The sequence below is a fragment of the Apiospora aurea genome (genome assembly GCF_038362705.1).
Source record: "Apiospora aurea strain CBS 24483 chromosome Unknown utg000009l_segment0_segment0, whole genome shotgun sequence".
NCBI classification, from domain to species: domain Eukaryota; kingdom Fungi; phylum Ascomycota; class Sordariomycetes; order Amphisphaeriales; family Apiosporaceae; genus Apiospora; species Apiospora aurea.
The window spans coordinates 1108457-1123867 of NW_027117396.1; the positions used below are offsets into that span (position 1 = coordinate 1108457).

Genomic DNA, 15411 nt, shown 5'->3' on the forward strand with positions numbered 1-15411 from the left:
GAAGAAGAAGAAAAAGTGCCATCTATTTCTCATTCACGTCGACCGTCGTGCCATGGGCCACTGTCAGCAGCGGATCCAGTCCAGCGGGAGGTTGCATCACAGACTTCCGCCGTCACGCCCAGCTGTCGGGTCTAGTCTAGGGACCATCACCTTTAGAAACTCTCCCTGTGAATGGTTGTCCGAAATGGCATCGTCAGGCGCAAAGACGAGTAATTGGAGGGATATCGCCTTGAGTACCACTAGCGAGCTTACGAAGATTGGGGTCCCGAACCAAAAGCCACCTCGTAGGTTTGGCTACTGGCTCACTTGGGATGTGTCGGGGAATTCCACCCTGGATTGTGGCTTTCTGAAATCAAACGAAGTCTTTTTGATCTGACATGATATCATGCCCCATCGCGAAGTGCCGGTTTGGGCTCGGGCAAAGTATGCGAAAAAGTGGCAGGCGGCTTTCTTCTGCTCCAGACGTACCGTCCCGCCCGGACGGAAAAGCATCGTTTTCTTTTCTTTTTTAACTCGCTTCTTTCAACGCCACGGTTCTTCATCAATCTCTAACAAAGGCCCCCCTCCCCTTGATGCTTCGGGCTGGAGGCTAGAGTCAAATGAATCATCAGATCCGTAAGGTAGTCCCTACCGGTCTAGATCGCAACCAAGAGGCAATAGTGATACCTAACTTGCGGGCAGCAGGGCTCTCGTATATGGTGGCACAGCCTACAAATACGAGATTGTGTGCGATCTTACCAGCAGCTGCACAATCTCGGGCTCTTTGTCGCACACTACTGCACGATACGATATGGCAATGTCGATACGTCCTTCCCCATCGACCGTTGTTTGCCGTACTATTACTACCTACATGTAGCATCTGTATACACGAGCCTGGGTGCTCGGTGTTCTCTCTATAGTCTATCCAGGGCGATGCGCATTACTCGCGTCTTCGCGTTAATCTCAAACCATCAGATTGCTGCGCGATTCAACTGCTTTATGCATAAGAACGCGGGAGCTCCAGAGGGCCTGTGATGTAAATGAAACAATCCCCTCCATCAACTATAGTATGCGTAGTGATATCACCAGTAATATCACCTAGGTAATCAATATAGACTTTCAGGCTTGTTTCGCCGAACAGTCCACCTCGTTTCGTATCTAGAAGGTACATTACGTTGTCGTATCCTTTGTGCATCCGGCATTATTCTTCCATAGCGCCCTTGTGCCTGGTGGTGCCTCTGGTTGGCTCGTCGCTTATACACAGGCATCCCAGTCGCCAATTATCCAGACCTAATGAATGTATTGGTGTACAAATCTTGGTCAACATCTTGGCCCCCACCGGAGGATGGGCTATCTTGTAACACCACCGACGAATGATGAACGCGTGTTTTCATGCAAGCCCTTTGGCACAAGTCCGATGCCACGGCGCTGGCAACTTTGGGTGTGTTGCTTGCATGCACTGGACAGAGAACGAAATTCGCTACTGCAAGGTACAGGCAGTAGTGACAGCCTCTGGCCAAGACGGACGACGATCGGTCGAACGACTGGTGAAGAAGAAAAAAAGAAAGAAAAAAACCGTCAACCGTAGCCCATTGTCACCCATCCCATCCCAAGCCCTTCGATAGTCATCGCATCCTGGGGCCTAGCGGCCCCCGACCGCAAAGGCTGGACTTGTGCAGATCACCCTAGGCCGCCGGGAGGAGGAAGCTCACCCAAGATCCGGTCTGCAGTGACAGTGCAGAGCGCGCTCTTCTCTGCCCGCGGCGGGGAGTTGGCAGCTAAGGTAGCCGGCCGGCTAGGTCGAGCAACGAACTACGCGATGGCAGCGCACGTTATTGCACGTGAGGTCAGGACCAGCGGGCGAGAGTGATCGCTGGACGAACCCGACCGGGTGCCTCAATGGGCTATGTGCTAACAGAGATTTGCAGCGATTATCCCTTCAGCATTAATGTTATGGACAGGGGCCTGTCGGACCCTGTATCTTCTTTCCGGCTACTACCAATTCCTCGCTGTACTCTGATCCATTCGGTACATTAGCACAGCTTTTGGTGTGTCTTGTCCCAACCCACAATGGGCGGTCGCACGGGGAGGCCCGGTAGACGTTCCGTCCTTCGCGTTCCTGCGCGACTCTTGTCGGAAGTCGATGGAAAATATGGATGGACGGATTGGGGCTCACTAGCCTGGTTATTAGATGGCTTCAGCTACCACGTACTATTGGGCAATGGGTCTACATACTACCCGACTACCTCTGAACAGAGGCGGTGCGATACTCTTGTCGCCGGTTGTTGGTTCGTCTAGTCGGTCGGCCTGGTGATTACTTACCTAGGAACTTACCAAACCCTTGGAAATGCGCTATTTCTTCCCCCAGGGCCAAATCCGCAGTCGTCCGTTTTGGGTGAAATCTATGCCCATCCATCGAATACTCATTTACCGTCCTGAAAAGCCATGGCCGCCATGGGCGACGACGACGCTACACCGCAAAGGCGTGCAACGTTGTCAAATGTAAGCAAACGACACCAGATTGGCCGTGCTTCTGTAGACAGTCCCACTCAAGATCTCAAGGACAATGTCACGAACACCACCGCGGCCCGCTCATGGGCAGATAGCTGCCCGCCACCTAAAATTGTAAGCGATGACAAGTCTCAAGTCGAACCCCAGATTCACAGTACTACTAGGTCAGGCCTGACCCTGCTCCTTAGCGAGTCCCCATTATCAAAACGAGGTCTTGGCAATGAGTCCGGCCTGCCGGGGAATCAAGGATGACGGGGCCTGTTACAAGGGCCTGTAATGAGCAGGCCAGGGCAAGTCAGGGCAAGTCAGGGCCCACCTGGGCCGACCGGGATCGTGCCAGGGCCTTGCCAGGGCCTCCCAGGGCCCTGCTGCCCTGCTGGCCCCGATAGTGTAGCACTGCGACGTAGGGATGTTTTTTTCCAGAAGATCTCTGGCCGGCAAATATTGGGCCAATCACGGACAAAACCGGTCACACAACTCCAGAAACTTCTGGGCTTTGGCATCCTTCACTTGCACCCCCGAGCATGGGTCTTGCACAAATTCGGGCCTATACCTCACCAGTAGGCCAGATGCGGAAGCTGTTTCTTCGGTGTACGTTGTACGACAATCACCAACGAGTGGCGAAAACCCTCAACCAGCATCGGACGATAGCCCGCAACTGAGTCGTCTAGAGAAAGCTAGTCCCCAGGGCGAGAGTGCGTTTTTGGAATGAACTTCCCGCTACCACTCACCACTGTTGCTTGTCGCTGTCGCAGTGCCACCAGACGACCAGAGTTGTGCCTACCTCCGCATATTGCTGCCACTACTATTACCACTACTACCACCACCTAAATTACCAGACCACCGCTCTTGGACCCTGGCGATCAGGAACCGAGAGGGGGCTATCCGTTGCCCTTCCGGTGTGTCTACACAGAGGCCAGACCGCCCGGGGCCGTAACTGAAGCCCATGTGAAGCGAAGCTGCGATCCAGTTCACCTGCATCGGGTTACATTGGCCGGGCATGTGACATTTCTTGGAAGCTTGGAAGCAATACGCAGGCTTCGATTGTTCCGTGGGTAGCCAAGCAATATTGCTATGGGTTCTGTACAGGGTCCCGTTGCTGGCCCACCGGGCCGGGGACGACTCCCAGTGGCCAGGAAGAGATGCTTTGAAACCTTCTAGAAGCCCCGTACATCCATAACACCCCCACCCGGTCATGCATATCGAATGTTACGGCAAATTTGACACCTGAGTGGCTTCAAGTGTACCTTGCAGCATCGTATGTCCACACTCGCGCACACGTGCCGGGAGGCAGATAACGTTGTTGAACTATCGGTCTGCACGCACTGCTGCACGTATGGGTTGAGTAATGCCGTCGCGCCCGCAACACCGACCGCCTCGACAGCGGCTGCCCGGCCGCGAGCCCCATTGGCAGGGACCGTTGCTAGCGACCTGTTCCGGATGGGGAACCTGCACACCTCCAATTGCAATGTAATGCAAACCCGCAAGGCTTGTTTGCAAGCGAGCGAGGGATCACGAACAGGTGGATAGAGCATCTCATACCGCTTGCTCCCAACCCGTTCAATTTTTGGACGAACGACTGGCCAAGGGTAAAAGTTTTCGCCAGATAATTTCGATCACTCGGACTACGCCGAACCACTGTTCCTGCCTTTGTCGTCGCCGTTGTTGTTGTTTGTCTCTTCAACCAGTTGCGGCTCGATGGATACCGGTTTAGGGTTCATGGCAAGGTGAGAGAGGGCACAATGCTATGCTCGGCGCCACCATCTTGTTTCTCTCTCCCGTCTACTTATTTTACCGTACCTTGTGGGTTGTCAGGCCGGCCTGCTACTACTACAGTACCTAGAGTAACCTCACTAGCCATCACGGCAAGATGGAGAGCCGGTAACGGACCGCAATAGACGATCGCCATAAACACAAGGGGCCCCGTAGTTCGTGAACAAACGTCAACGTCGAATAATTAGCAACGTCCGGGCCATTTTCTGCAGGGCTCAAGCTTGAACACACGCAGAAGCCAACACGATGACATACTTAATTGTATATGTCATGCGTAGTCGTAGTCGTCGTGCTAGAAAGAAGACCCAGCAACAATCTTCCTACCTGTATGTGGCGGTGATGTCTGTGAGCGGCCAGGTTCCGTCATCGATTTGCTTTCCCATCTACGCTACTACGACAGATCTGCGTGACGGTTTCTTTTGCGCATGGATTACGTAAAAAGCCACTGCGTGCGCATGCGGTATTTCTCACTTGCTGGGGCCCGACGGACTGGACTGCACTCTCGGTAGTTCAGCCGGCCCTGGATCATATGTGGCAAACACGTATGTAGTTGTATTTACCAAGTTTGAGTCTGCAATTGACGTTTCGTCGCCCGCTATCTTAAATTCGCGGGTTTACGTCAGTCGGGAGGACGCCAGCAACTAGAGGCAATCCTCCCCTCCCCCACGCGGCCGAAGGGTGAGGGAGGGGGAAGGTCTGCGTATGGGGGTTTCAGATACTCCGCGCATACGCAAGCATGCATCTGGAAAACCTTGATAGAGGAACGTCTTCCGGGCTGACAGAAGGGTTCCCTTCCTAGTGGATAATAGTTGCTTTTTACGGCCGTCAAGTGCTTGAGTGTGCGTGACGACATCTGCAGGTCCCAACGTTATCTTGCCTGTTCCATACAAGTGGTGCCAGTAGACTAGTAGATCTCTGGATATCTTCAGGGAGGTTCCCTGAAGCTGCTACACGCAGATAACGCCAGGCCAAGCGGGCAGGTGCTGGTACAGCAGGTACTAGTAGGCCATCGGTCGCGATGGGTATTACAGTGCCTGATGGGTGAAAGGGAAGAGAGGACATGCATGTGTGATAAGCCTGCCCACTGGATACGACACCGTACTGTCTATAGAAGGAAGGTCGGGGTGATCTGGTTGTGTACATGGATGGGCATGTCTATTCATCTATCTCGATATGCCATTACCACCACCACCGCCGTCATCAAGCTCCGCTATGTCAGACCTGCAGATAAAGCCTGAAAGGCTCTAAAGGCGTCAGCCATCTGCACGTTGTTCTGTTTCAGATACCTGGTGCCGAGCCGAGATCAACAGGTACGGACCACCGGGGAGGAAGCGATGGTTCCCAGCTGCACAAACCTGCAGTAGTCAACTGCAATGGCTTCATACGCGTGCATTTCACGGCCAGGTAGAGGGACAGTCCATCGAGAGGTCACTTATCGCCGCCACGACTCTCCCAACTCCCAATCACATCCCGCCCGACACTTTTTATGGAAATGTGACATGGTGGATTGTCACAATGTTTCAGTTCTCCGTCGCTGCTTTGTCCATCTCACGCCGTTTCAAATGATGAAGATGCTGTGCGTTCTATGATGGGTTCTGGAAGACACGCGATGAGACCACTGAGCCCGCTCTCCTCCCTCTCTCTTGCTCTTGATGTAGGCTTTCCTAGTCATTTTCTTCCCCCTTGGGGGAAACCGGCGTCGGGGCCGCTGGGACGCCTCACGCCGTCTGCCCGTCTGCCCTTCCAGGACCAATGCGGGTGACCGGTCGATTTGGCTGAATTAGGTGCTCTACTCCATCAAGTACATCCCGCCTACGGGACTGCACACCCACACCATGGCAAGACAATAAATAGAGCACAAGGATAAGACTTGATGCATGTTGCATCTTTGCTGGGAAATCCAATCGGCCAAGATAGCAGATGTGGGCGGTGTAGAGCAGTCTGTTCCATCGCAGATACATCAATTGATGCCAACCACAGCTCGCGGTGGTCGCGGAGTGGTGGCTTGCAATTCCGACGGTTCTTTGTCTCGCGCCAGTTTGCTTGGACCAGACTCTCGGGAACGGCCTACCGGGTATGGCAACAGACGCCGATGAGAACTTTTGCCCACCTCTTACCTGAACGAACCGAGGCTAAATTGGTTTTGGTTGGTCACTGTTTGCTAGGTAATGAATATCGATGCCTGTGAAGGCGTTGGTTCCTGCAGGAGGCCCAGATGTGCACGCAGGACTTTGGGCTTTCGCTTAGAGCTGGTTGGCCAGTCGAGGCGTGGCAAAGTGCATTGGGATATACATTAGCCTGAACGTGGATGCAATATGCAATGTACAGCTACTAGACAGGCAGGCAGGCAGGCAGGCAGCATGTTTGTTTGGGATGCCTCCCAGGAATCACAGTCCCCATTTGCTACCAACCATTGCGTTAGGTTAGAAGCGAACGTGCCGTGGCGATCGGAGTGGTTCTCACGCGCTGGTTCGCCAGAGTGCGGAGTGCAGCATCGCTTGGCACAGCCAGAGGCGAAGGCTCGCTGTATGATGTGTTTGGCCATGGCGATCGACTGTGGTGAGGGTGCGCTCTGTCGGCCACTGCTGCGCCAATGACGACGTTTTCTCCTCGGTCGGCAAGCAACTGGTTGATGTGCGATCCAGTGCTCCTCCGTACGACCATGGATGATGGGCCTGTCCTGAAATGCAACCGCGGCCTGATCGAAAGCGATGCATTTTGGGGTAATCTTAACAGCCAACACGAAATGGTCCGAGCATGTCCAAATCGACGTCACAGGATATGTCATAGGCAAGCCAATCGACAAACCCGAACGAACCAACGTCACTCATGAGAATCGCTACCGGTACAGCGGGGTGATGGAGACACCAGACCTTCTGGTTCGCACATATGGTTGTTTACTGGGTGCTGCTGTTGTTGGTGGTATTGATTGTTCTAGCGGCACAGTAACCTATATACCTAGAGTTTTGGGCGCTAACCATAACCAATTGCCTCCGGTGACTGGCGACGAGGGCGAGGCACATGACGGGTGCTGGTTCAGGCTGGCCACCTAACTTTGAAGTAAGAATTACCCAAACCAATCAGTCGCCCAGCTTTTCGGGCGTGCCCATGTCTTCAATTAAGCACTCTACATATGTCGACAACTATCCATCGGACTGCAGAGAGAGAGGGAGAGAGACATCAGGAAGAGAGCGCGCGAGAGAAGGAGCGGGTTTCATCGATCTCTCAGCTCGCAGCACATGTACCGAGGATCAAAAGTTTGCAGGCCTCTCTTCCCTCCCTTCAGTACATCAATGATGTGTGCAGATTGCTTATCCCAGCTGAGAAGGCAGTCTAATGTACGACTAGTGTAGCTGTCGGTCTTTCCAGAAATCAGATGGGATGGATCAGATCTCATTCGCCAACATGCATATGAGCTGGATGGTGCTGCTACTACTACTAGTTGCAGCGGGCAGGCGGGAGTTAGAATCTGTAATCGTGAGTCACATACATAGTTGACTTCAATGTTCATTGGGCGTACGGCCAGCCATCTCAGCTTGGGGGAACTCAGGTATGACATCGGCGTACAAGGGAATCCGCACATGTCTACTCTACTCCAAGGCGTTTCGGCTGGGCAAAGGCCGTCCAACCAAGGCCATGTCGTCTCCCATCCACCCCCAGCTTGTCAGCACTGGTCGTACCGGCGGCCATGTACAGGCCTATCACGCGTGAGAACCTCTACCTAGCCCTTGGAGTTGCTGGAATACAGTGCCTCATTGACGGTGTCAGCACGCATTGTTTCTCCCATCGGTGTTTGATATAAGACTGGTGCGATAAAGAAGAAAAAGAACGGGCACGGCGCCACTCGAGGGGCCTGTCTCTGCACGCCGTCCCAGTCTGCGACAACGATTTAGCTTTGTGCCAAAGTCTGAATGTGCCAGGTTCCCGATACGTCATCAGGCTTGTCTCACACGTCTGGGCGTGGTATCGATCTCTCGTATGCACAACCGTTCCACGGTCCGAAAACATGTAGGTTAGATTGATCTAGAAGATTTGGGGAAATGGACTGTGATGAGGGAATCATGTTGAAGTGTGTCAAATGCTCTCCGAATTTACCGGTGCGTCGGTAAGATTATGCATTGACTTCGTCCGATTTTCGTCGTATTATATGAGTCTTTGGTGTTGCCTCTGTGCAGGTACTTGATAGTGAAGGGCAGTCCAATCCAACGTTGTATGTGAGCAGTTACTGGGACTTATACGGACACGTCGAGGGATAGGTGTTGGAAGTATACCGGCTATAGATGAACCGGTCAGGTGAGGCTAGCAATAGTCACAGTATTTGGATCATTGTACAGATGTCTCCTGATACGTGAGCTGCCGCATGACGCCATTATGAATCCCATCTCGCCAATGTGTTGACCTTCATTCGGGCTTGGTCTATCATGTCTATCAACCAGCCGCGAGATCCTTATTAGACGTATCACGCACTGTGATAGGTTTTTATATTCCTAGGATCTCCCTTGCTCACTGGAATCCTCAGCTCGAACACATCGGAGCAAATAACTAAAGGGCAGGCGTCAGACCACCAATATTCACAGTTATATTCGTTTTAGTTGCAGGACTGCTTGACTTTGATGTTGTGATAACAGACTCTCACCTGGTTTTACCTGCAACTCATCGTAACGCCGTCCGACCCTGAGGTGAATCTTACCCCAGGTGAGGACTCCTGGTGCCCCTGTCACGAGAACAGCGCGCTGGGGGCCGTCATAATGGCAGCGTGTTACTCGATGGCCTATGTGGTCTTGTCACGCTACCTGCTGCGACTCGTTCCCCTATGCCTATTGAACCATGCATCTTCTGATGTAGGTAGAGACACCACGGATTCTCGCATAGTACCCACGTTGATTGGCAGAACGAACTCGATGAGCTAGGGGGACCTCGAGACGATGACATGCAAGACCAGGACGGAAGCCTCGCCTGCTGGTCGAGGTCCTGTTCAGTTTCTTACAGACTGGAAGGGTTGGAACTGCATTAGGCTTTCTTGCCGACCCAAATAGTTTTCATTAGTTTCTACAGCCCAAGGTAAGTCCATAAACTACCTAGGTACCATTGCTATGATTGCCTATAAATGGCCTACACTTGTAAAGTGACCAGGAGACGATTCCGACATGATTATATGTTCCTTGGCAATGACCATTGCCTGTCAGATTTACCCTTAGAAATTCCCCAGCAAATGGAAACTGCGCGAAAGGGGGAATACCTGCTTCATGTATATGGATCAATTAAGACACCCAGCCATAATTCCTAATAACTTCCCATATCACTGCTTGCCAGGCTTCTATGGCTCTCCCATCAACCATGCATGTCCCAAGCATTTGAGGGGCATTGTTTGCATGAGAAGGGAAACTTGTCTAAGAGGTGTATAGTTGCCGTGTGACGAGCCTCTCGTGCCAGGCTCTGCAGGCTGGCGTTGCCAGAGTCCACATCATCTGGCCCAACATGTCATCACTAGTTTGCCTTTAGGGTTGGACCTCGTCAAGACAAGTCTTCGGCAAGATGATGACAAGAGCTATCGGGCCTCATGAGATGTCTTTACACCCCGTTGTGATGGATGGATGTACAGATAGGCCGCTCCTTGACGCATTGCCAGGGAAGTTACCTGATGGAGTATCGTTGAGAGAGTAACTAGATGGTAGAGACTGATGAAGTTTGGTAGTGCTCAGAGGAGTGCCAGTCTCGAGTAGATAATGCAGGTGAGCCTGAGTAATCGCCAATCCACAAGAATGGAAGAAATCCCCTGCTGTTTTACAGTACCTATTAGGATAATGACAATAAACATACGAGTGCTTCGAGGGCAGTGCAGCAGCCTTTGTGACCCAACCGCGATAGTATGCATACCCAATGATGTTGTGTAGGAAGCTGTCCATCATGTGGTAGTTTTACTGCCATGCATGGCAACGAAAATCATGGGCCACATGCCACCGCTCAAGGTTTGGGAAAGAGCGAAGGCTTGTGAAGGAGCCACGATGGGATCGCCGGATACTTGAGGGCATAGAGGCATTCTCTCAAAGTTCTTACCCACCGTGGGATTGAGAACAGCGACTCAATAATATCGAGGTACAAGGCAAGTCATTATACGATATTGCATGGCCTGATACGTCCGGAAACTTCTACTATTGTCAGACGGCTGACCAGGTTAATGAGGACCTCGGTTCCTTTTTAGAAAAAGGAGGCCACGAGGAATGGCATGCATTTGAGTTACGCAGTTTCGTAAAAGGGGGGACTATCGAATACCTTGCTATGGCGACAGAGAGCTCTTCATAACTACCACCCGGGCTGTACTATAAGACGGGAAAGCATGCATTCCACGTTGCGGGTATGATTGCCCTTGATAAAGCCTGCCCTGCTGTGAATGCACCATGCATTCTTATCCGTCGGAGTGGTTGCTTCTTGTCTCTGTGTCGATAGCGTGAATAATCAGAAGACCAATGAAGTTCACACCGCCACCAGTATATTATTATCGTAATAGGGAACCTGTTCGTGTCATCCGTCGTATTACGTCCTCGGTCAATTCCAGGAGCCGAGACCGCTCGAACCAGAACGAGATGGTCCAGTGTCCCTTTAGGGCCGAGGCTATTGGTTTTGGCATATGGACTGATGAATACCGCGAATAGGAGATGATGGAAACCAGGCGTTCTACATACCAATGGATCGTTGGAGAGGAAGAGGCCGCGCTAAGTCACTAATACCGAGGGAGTACATACCTCTTTTACGTACATTTTATTCAATTAATGCATTGCATGCCAAGTCCTGCTGGCCAGACACGGTGGGCTTGTGCATGCAAAGCCTCATCCGGCTTGAACACCGAGTCGTATTTCCAACCACATAGCCGTTCCAGGGTTATGGCGTGATCGTCTCTGGGTCTCCCAACCTCGCACGCACCTTGCAGACGTGCAACATGGCTGAACACCAAGCTTCGCAAAGTAGCTCGAGGGCGCCGCCCGCCTCGATCTTGCGCCGCTCTTCAACGCAAGATATTAGCAACATTAACCGATCCACCAGTTCCTCTAGGCTGTCGCGACAACAGTCGACCCAAGAACGCCTCGATGAGATTGTCGAGGTTCGTACAACTTCGGTCCATTGCCTGCGTGCCATTAGACTCTGCCCTGGGTGGCTCTAAATTCCCGATCGGATGGGCACATCGCACGTCGAGATACTGAAGTTTGAAAGTTGGCCATTGACTAACATTCTTAGCTCAGACCGGCATCCATCGTGCCAACACCATGTCGCAGTCGCAGAGCCCCAACTTACAGCCCTTTCCCCGTCACGATCACGACGACAGCGCAGACGAGACGACCGGCATCGTGGGACGAGATGTAAAGAACTACCAATCTACCCAGTCGAACCCGAACTCGCGACTCGAACGATTTAGTTCCCGCCAGGGCCAGGGCCAGGACCAGGCTCAAGGTACAGATGGACACCCACATCCAAGGTCTGGCGACGCTCGCGATCAAGACGGAAACTCCTGGGCATACTTCTGGGGCAATATTTGGTCTATCGAACTCGAGAACAAGGGAAGCGTTGCGCGAGATCACCTGGCTTTAGGTATGTTGGAAACCCTTAAGGTATTGTCCATCGTCTGCTGTACACCGACGTCTAACCGATATAATTTGCCAGAGCGAACGTTTCTTGCCTGGCTGCGAACGAGCCTGGCATTCGCTTCCATTGGAATTGCCGTCACCCAGCTGTTCCGTTTGAATGTCTCTTTGGCCGAAGGCGATGACGCGGCTCTACAAACCATTCGCCGGCTAGGAAAGCCGTTGGGTGCAGCGTTCTTAGGGATCAGCATCCTGATACTGCTACTGGGGTACCAAAGATATTTCCAGAGTCAACAATGGATACTGAAAAAGAAATTCCCAGCGGCGAGGTTAACAATTGTCCTTGTGTCCTTGATAGCCATGGCGTTGATGGTCGTTTCTCTCATTATCGTGGTGGTTGTTCATCCAACAAGTTCTCGGCCTGAACTATGAACGACGGGCATAGACCGGGCTCACGATACATATGCAATTCCAGCTGACGTAGAATAGAAGAGAAGAGAGATACAAATTGAAATTCAAACCACAGGAATTGATGATCACGCTGTGTCCAACTACCAGGTATGAACGATTGGTTTGTAGCAGCCTGCTTGCCAGAAGATGCAATGATGTCATCCACCAGCATTTCACAGGAAACTCCCAATACCAACACTTACTTACTTGATTGGAATGGGGGCTGCAACAGCAAAAAGGCATCACTAAGTACTCAGTATTGTACCTCGGTATGTAGTCAGCTAAGTTGGCCCGTCGCTGCAATGTTGGAAAGCGGTGGACCCAGCTGTGTTTGCAGTGCAGCAAGTTCCTCAGTGGAAGCTCCTCAGCAAAGAGCCCCCAAAACTTGTTGGTGGGATGGAACCATCGGACCTCAACGCCGCATAACATGCAGCCATTCATCCAAGCTGCAACACTCTAAAAAGGACCTTGCCATTTGCAATAGTCATACACTATGGCCCCTGCAACGCCGGTCGACATCCATGCTTTTGCGAACACCCAACTTGCCCTGCTGGATGCAGAACTGCAAAGTGAGCTGCAGGAAAATAGCGGCCTGATAAACAACACCAGCCCCACTGCCTTGCAGCGCGCCGGGCTTGCTATCATCAATCTGGTCGTCTCGGCCCAGCGTACTGGTCTAGGAGGCAAGACCGTGCTCGAGCTGGGCCCGGACAGTGCTACTTCTGCTACGGGTGAGCTGCCCGAGCACGGCATACGGACGGGCGACATCGTGCTCGTCTCGGAGCTGCCGGCGGGCAGCGCCAAAAAGCGAGAGATCAAGGAGCTCGAGAAGAAGGGCGCACGTGGCGTCATCACCAAGACCAAGAGAGAAGCCGTGGCCATTGCCATAGACGAGGACAAGGAGGATGTCTCCTTCTCTGGGAGGCTGTGGATCGTCAAGCTGGCTGATGATGTCACATATCGACGGATGAACCAAACCATGAAGGATCTCGGGAAGCAGACCGAGTCGGACTACTCCATGTTTACCAGAGTCCTCTTCGGCCTGTCTTCGCCTTCGTCAATCCCATCAGACCTGACCACTGAGCCAGAGTGTGCTAACATTGAGTGGATCGATCCAACACTGAACGATTCACGTAAGCCGCAACAGGAGTGGAAACTCGGACTCTAGAGATTGTATTCTCAGTTGCAGTCTCTTGTTACGCAGTGCTAACGTCTTTGCAGAGAAAAATGCTATCCGTTTTGCCTTGGCTTCGAAGGAGATAGCATTGATCCATGGGCCTCCGGGGGTAGGCATCTCTGCCGGTTTCCGCTGGGATATCTTGGCTGACCTACTATAGACAGGCAAAACCCATACCCTCATCGAACTGATCCTGCAGATGGTCAAAAGAAACTTGCGCATACTAGTGTGCGGACCGTCCAACATATCGGTAGACAACATTGTCGAGCGCCTGTCGCCTCATAAACTACCCATACTGCGACTTGGACATCCAGCGAGACTTTTGCCGTCAGTGCTTAACCATTCATTAGACATATTGACTAGCACTTCGGAAGCAGGCCTAATAGTAAAAGACGTTCGAGCCGAGATGGATGCTAAGCAGGCTTCCATCAAAAAGACCCGGACTGGGAGAGAACGCAAGGCTATCTATGCTGACCTCAAGGAACTGCGCAAAGAATATCGGATCAGAGAGAGGCAGTGTGTCAGCGACCTGATTAGAGGAAGCAAGGTTGTTCTCGCTACTCTTCATGGAGCCGGTGGCTTCCAGCTGAAGAATGAAGCGTTTGATGTCATAATTATAGATGAAGCGAGTCAAGCGCTCGAAGCCCAATGCTGGGTGCCGCTTCTTGCAGCCAAGAAGGCCATCTGTGCTGGAGACCACTTACAGCTGCCTCCTACGGTCAAGTCCAGCAATTCCAAGACGAAAGCGACGGTGAAAGAGGGCGAGAAAATCATCAAGGGCATGAATCTCGAAACAACCCTTTTCGATAGGCTTCTATCTTTGCATGGCTCGTCCATCAAGAGGATGCTTACGACGCAGTACCGTATGCATGAGAAGATCATGCGATTCCCCTCGGACGAACTCTACGATAGCAAGCTTGTGGCAGCAGATGGCGTCAAAGGGCGCCTGCTAAATAACTTGCCCGGGGTTGAAGATACCGAAGACACTAACGAGCCCGTCATATTCATTGACACGCAAGGTGGCGACTTTCCCGAGAAAAGCGAAGAGGAGGACACGGGGAGGAAGTCGAGTGTAAAGTCGCTCCTCGGTGACAGCAAGAGCAACGAGAATGAAGCCGCCTTGACCAAACAGCACGTGCAGAAGCTCGTCGATGCTGGTGTCAAGCCGGAAGACATTGCCGTCGTGACGCCATACAATGCCCAAGTAAGTTAAGTGCCTTCTGCGTCGTTCTCCCAGCGGCAACGATTGACGTTCGAACCAGCTTGCCCTACTGGCACCTCTGAAAGACCAGTTTCCAGGCATCGAGCTAGGTAGCGTAGATGGCTTCCAGGGCCGAGAGAAGGAGGCCATCATTGTCACACTAGTTCGCAGCAACAGCGAGGGTGAGGTTGGCTTTCTAGGCGAGAAGCGCCGCCTGAATGGTGAGTTGGTTCAGACGGGGGCAGTCACTGCCTCGGTTGCCGAACCCGAAGCAACACCCATTAGTCAGGACGAGAAGCATGCAGCTGATACAGGGTTTTAGTTGCCATGACCAGGCCAAAGCGCTCGCTTATTGTCATCGGCGACTCAGACACCGTTCAGAAGTGAGTCGTCGGATTTCTTACCGCTCATCACACATTTCCATGCTGCTTGCTATTCTGGGACTGCCCTGTGCCCCCCTCCATACGGCTACAAGATTTTGCCTGCGACACGTTTCTGATTACTTACGTTGGCAATAGAGGTAGCAAGTTCCTCAAGAACTGGATGGAATGGCTCGAAGAAAATGCGGATTTACGGTACCCAGGCGTCGCCTCGCTCGGATCCTGACGGGCTGAAGTCTGAGAGCCGAGAGCTGAGAGCTGAGGGCTACCTAGAGCTGAAAGCCATGAGCTAAGAGTCTATGGCATTAAGCACTCGGACTCGCGGGTGGAGGACGGCGCGCGACCGAAGAAGCCGACGGGCAG

At 52.4% G+C, this 15411-nt stretch overlaps 3 protein-coding genes across 3 annotated transcripts; all 3 read left to right on the top strand.

The window, feature by feature from the left end:
• Positions 1 to 2433: 2433 nt before the first annotated feature.
• Positions 2434 to 2742, top strand: PG986_013459 (uncharacterized protein; the record flags this gene model as incomplete). The annotated part of the gene is made up of 1 exon (XM_066849681.1): positions 2434 to 2742. The coding sequence occupies one exon, from the start codon at positions 2434 to 2436 to the stop codon at positions 2740 to 2742; it is 309 nt and encodes a 102-aa protein (XP_066693824.1).
• An 8458-nt stretch (positions 2743 to 11200) lies between these two features.
• PG986_013460 (uncharacterized protein) lies at positions 11201 to 12272 on the top strand (the record flags this gene model as incomplete). The annotated part of the gene is made up of 3 exons (XM_066849682.1): positions 11201 to 11362; positions 11502 to 11847; positions 11920 to 12272. 3 exons carry the CDS (start codon positions 11201 to 11203, stop codon positions 12270 to 12272), a joined length of 861 nt encoding a protein of 286 aa, XP_066693825.1.
• Positions 12273 to 12783: 511 nt separating this feature from the next.
• PG986_013461 (uncharacterized protein) lies at positions 12784 to 14990 on the top strand (the record flags this gene model as incomplete). The annotated part of the gene is made up of 4 exons (XM_066849683.1): positions 12784 to 13423; positions 13512 to 13576; positions 13628 to 14671; positions 14730 to 14990. The coding sequence occupies 4 exons, from the start codon at positions 12784 to 12786 to the stop codon at positions 14988 to 14990; spliced, it is 2010 nt and encodes a 669-aa protein (XP_066693826.1).
• Between the last annotated feature and the right edge of the window lie 421 nt (positions 14991 to 15411).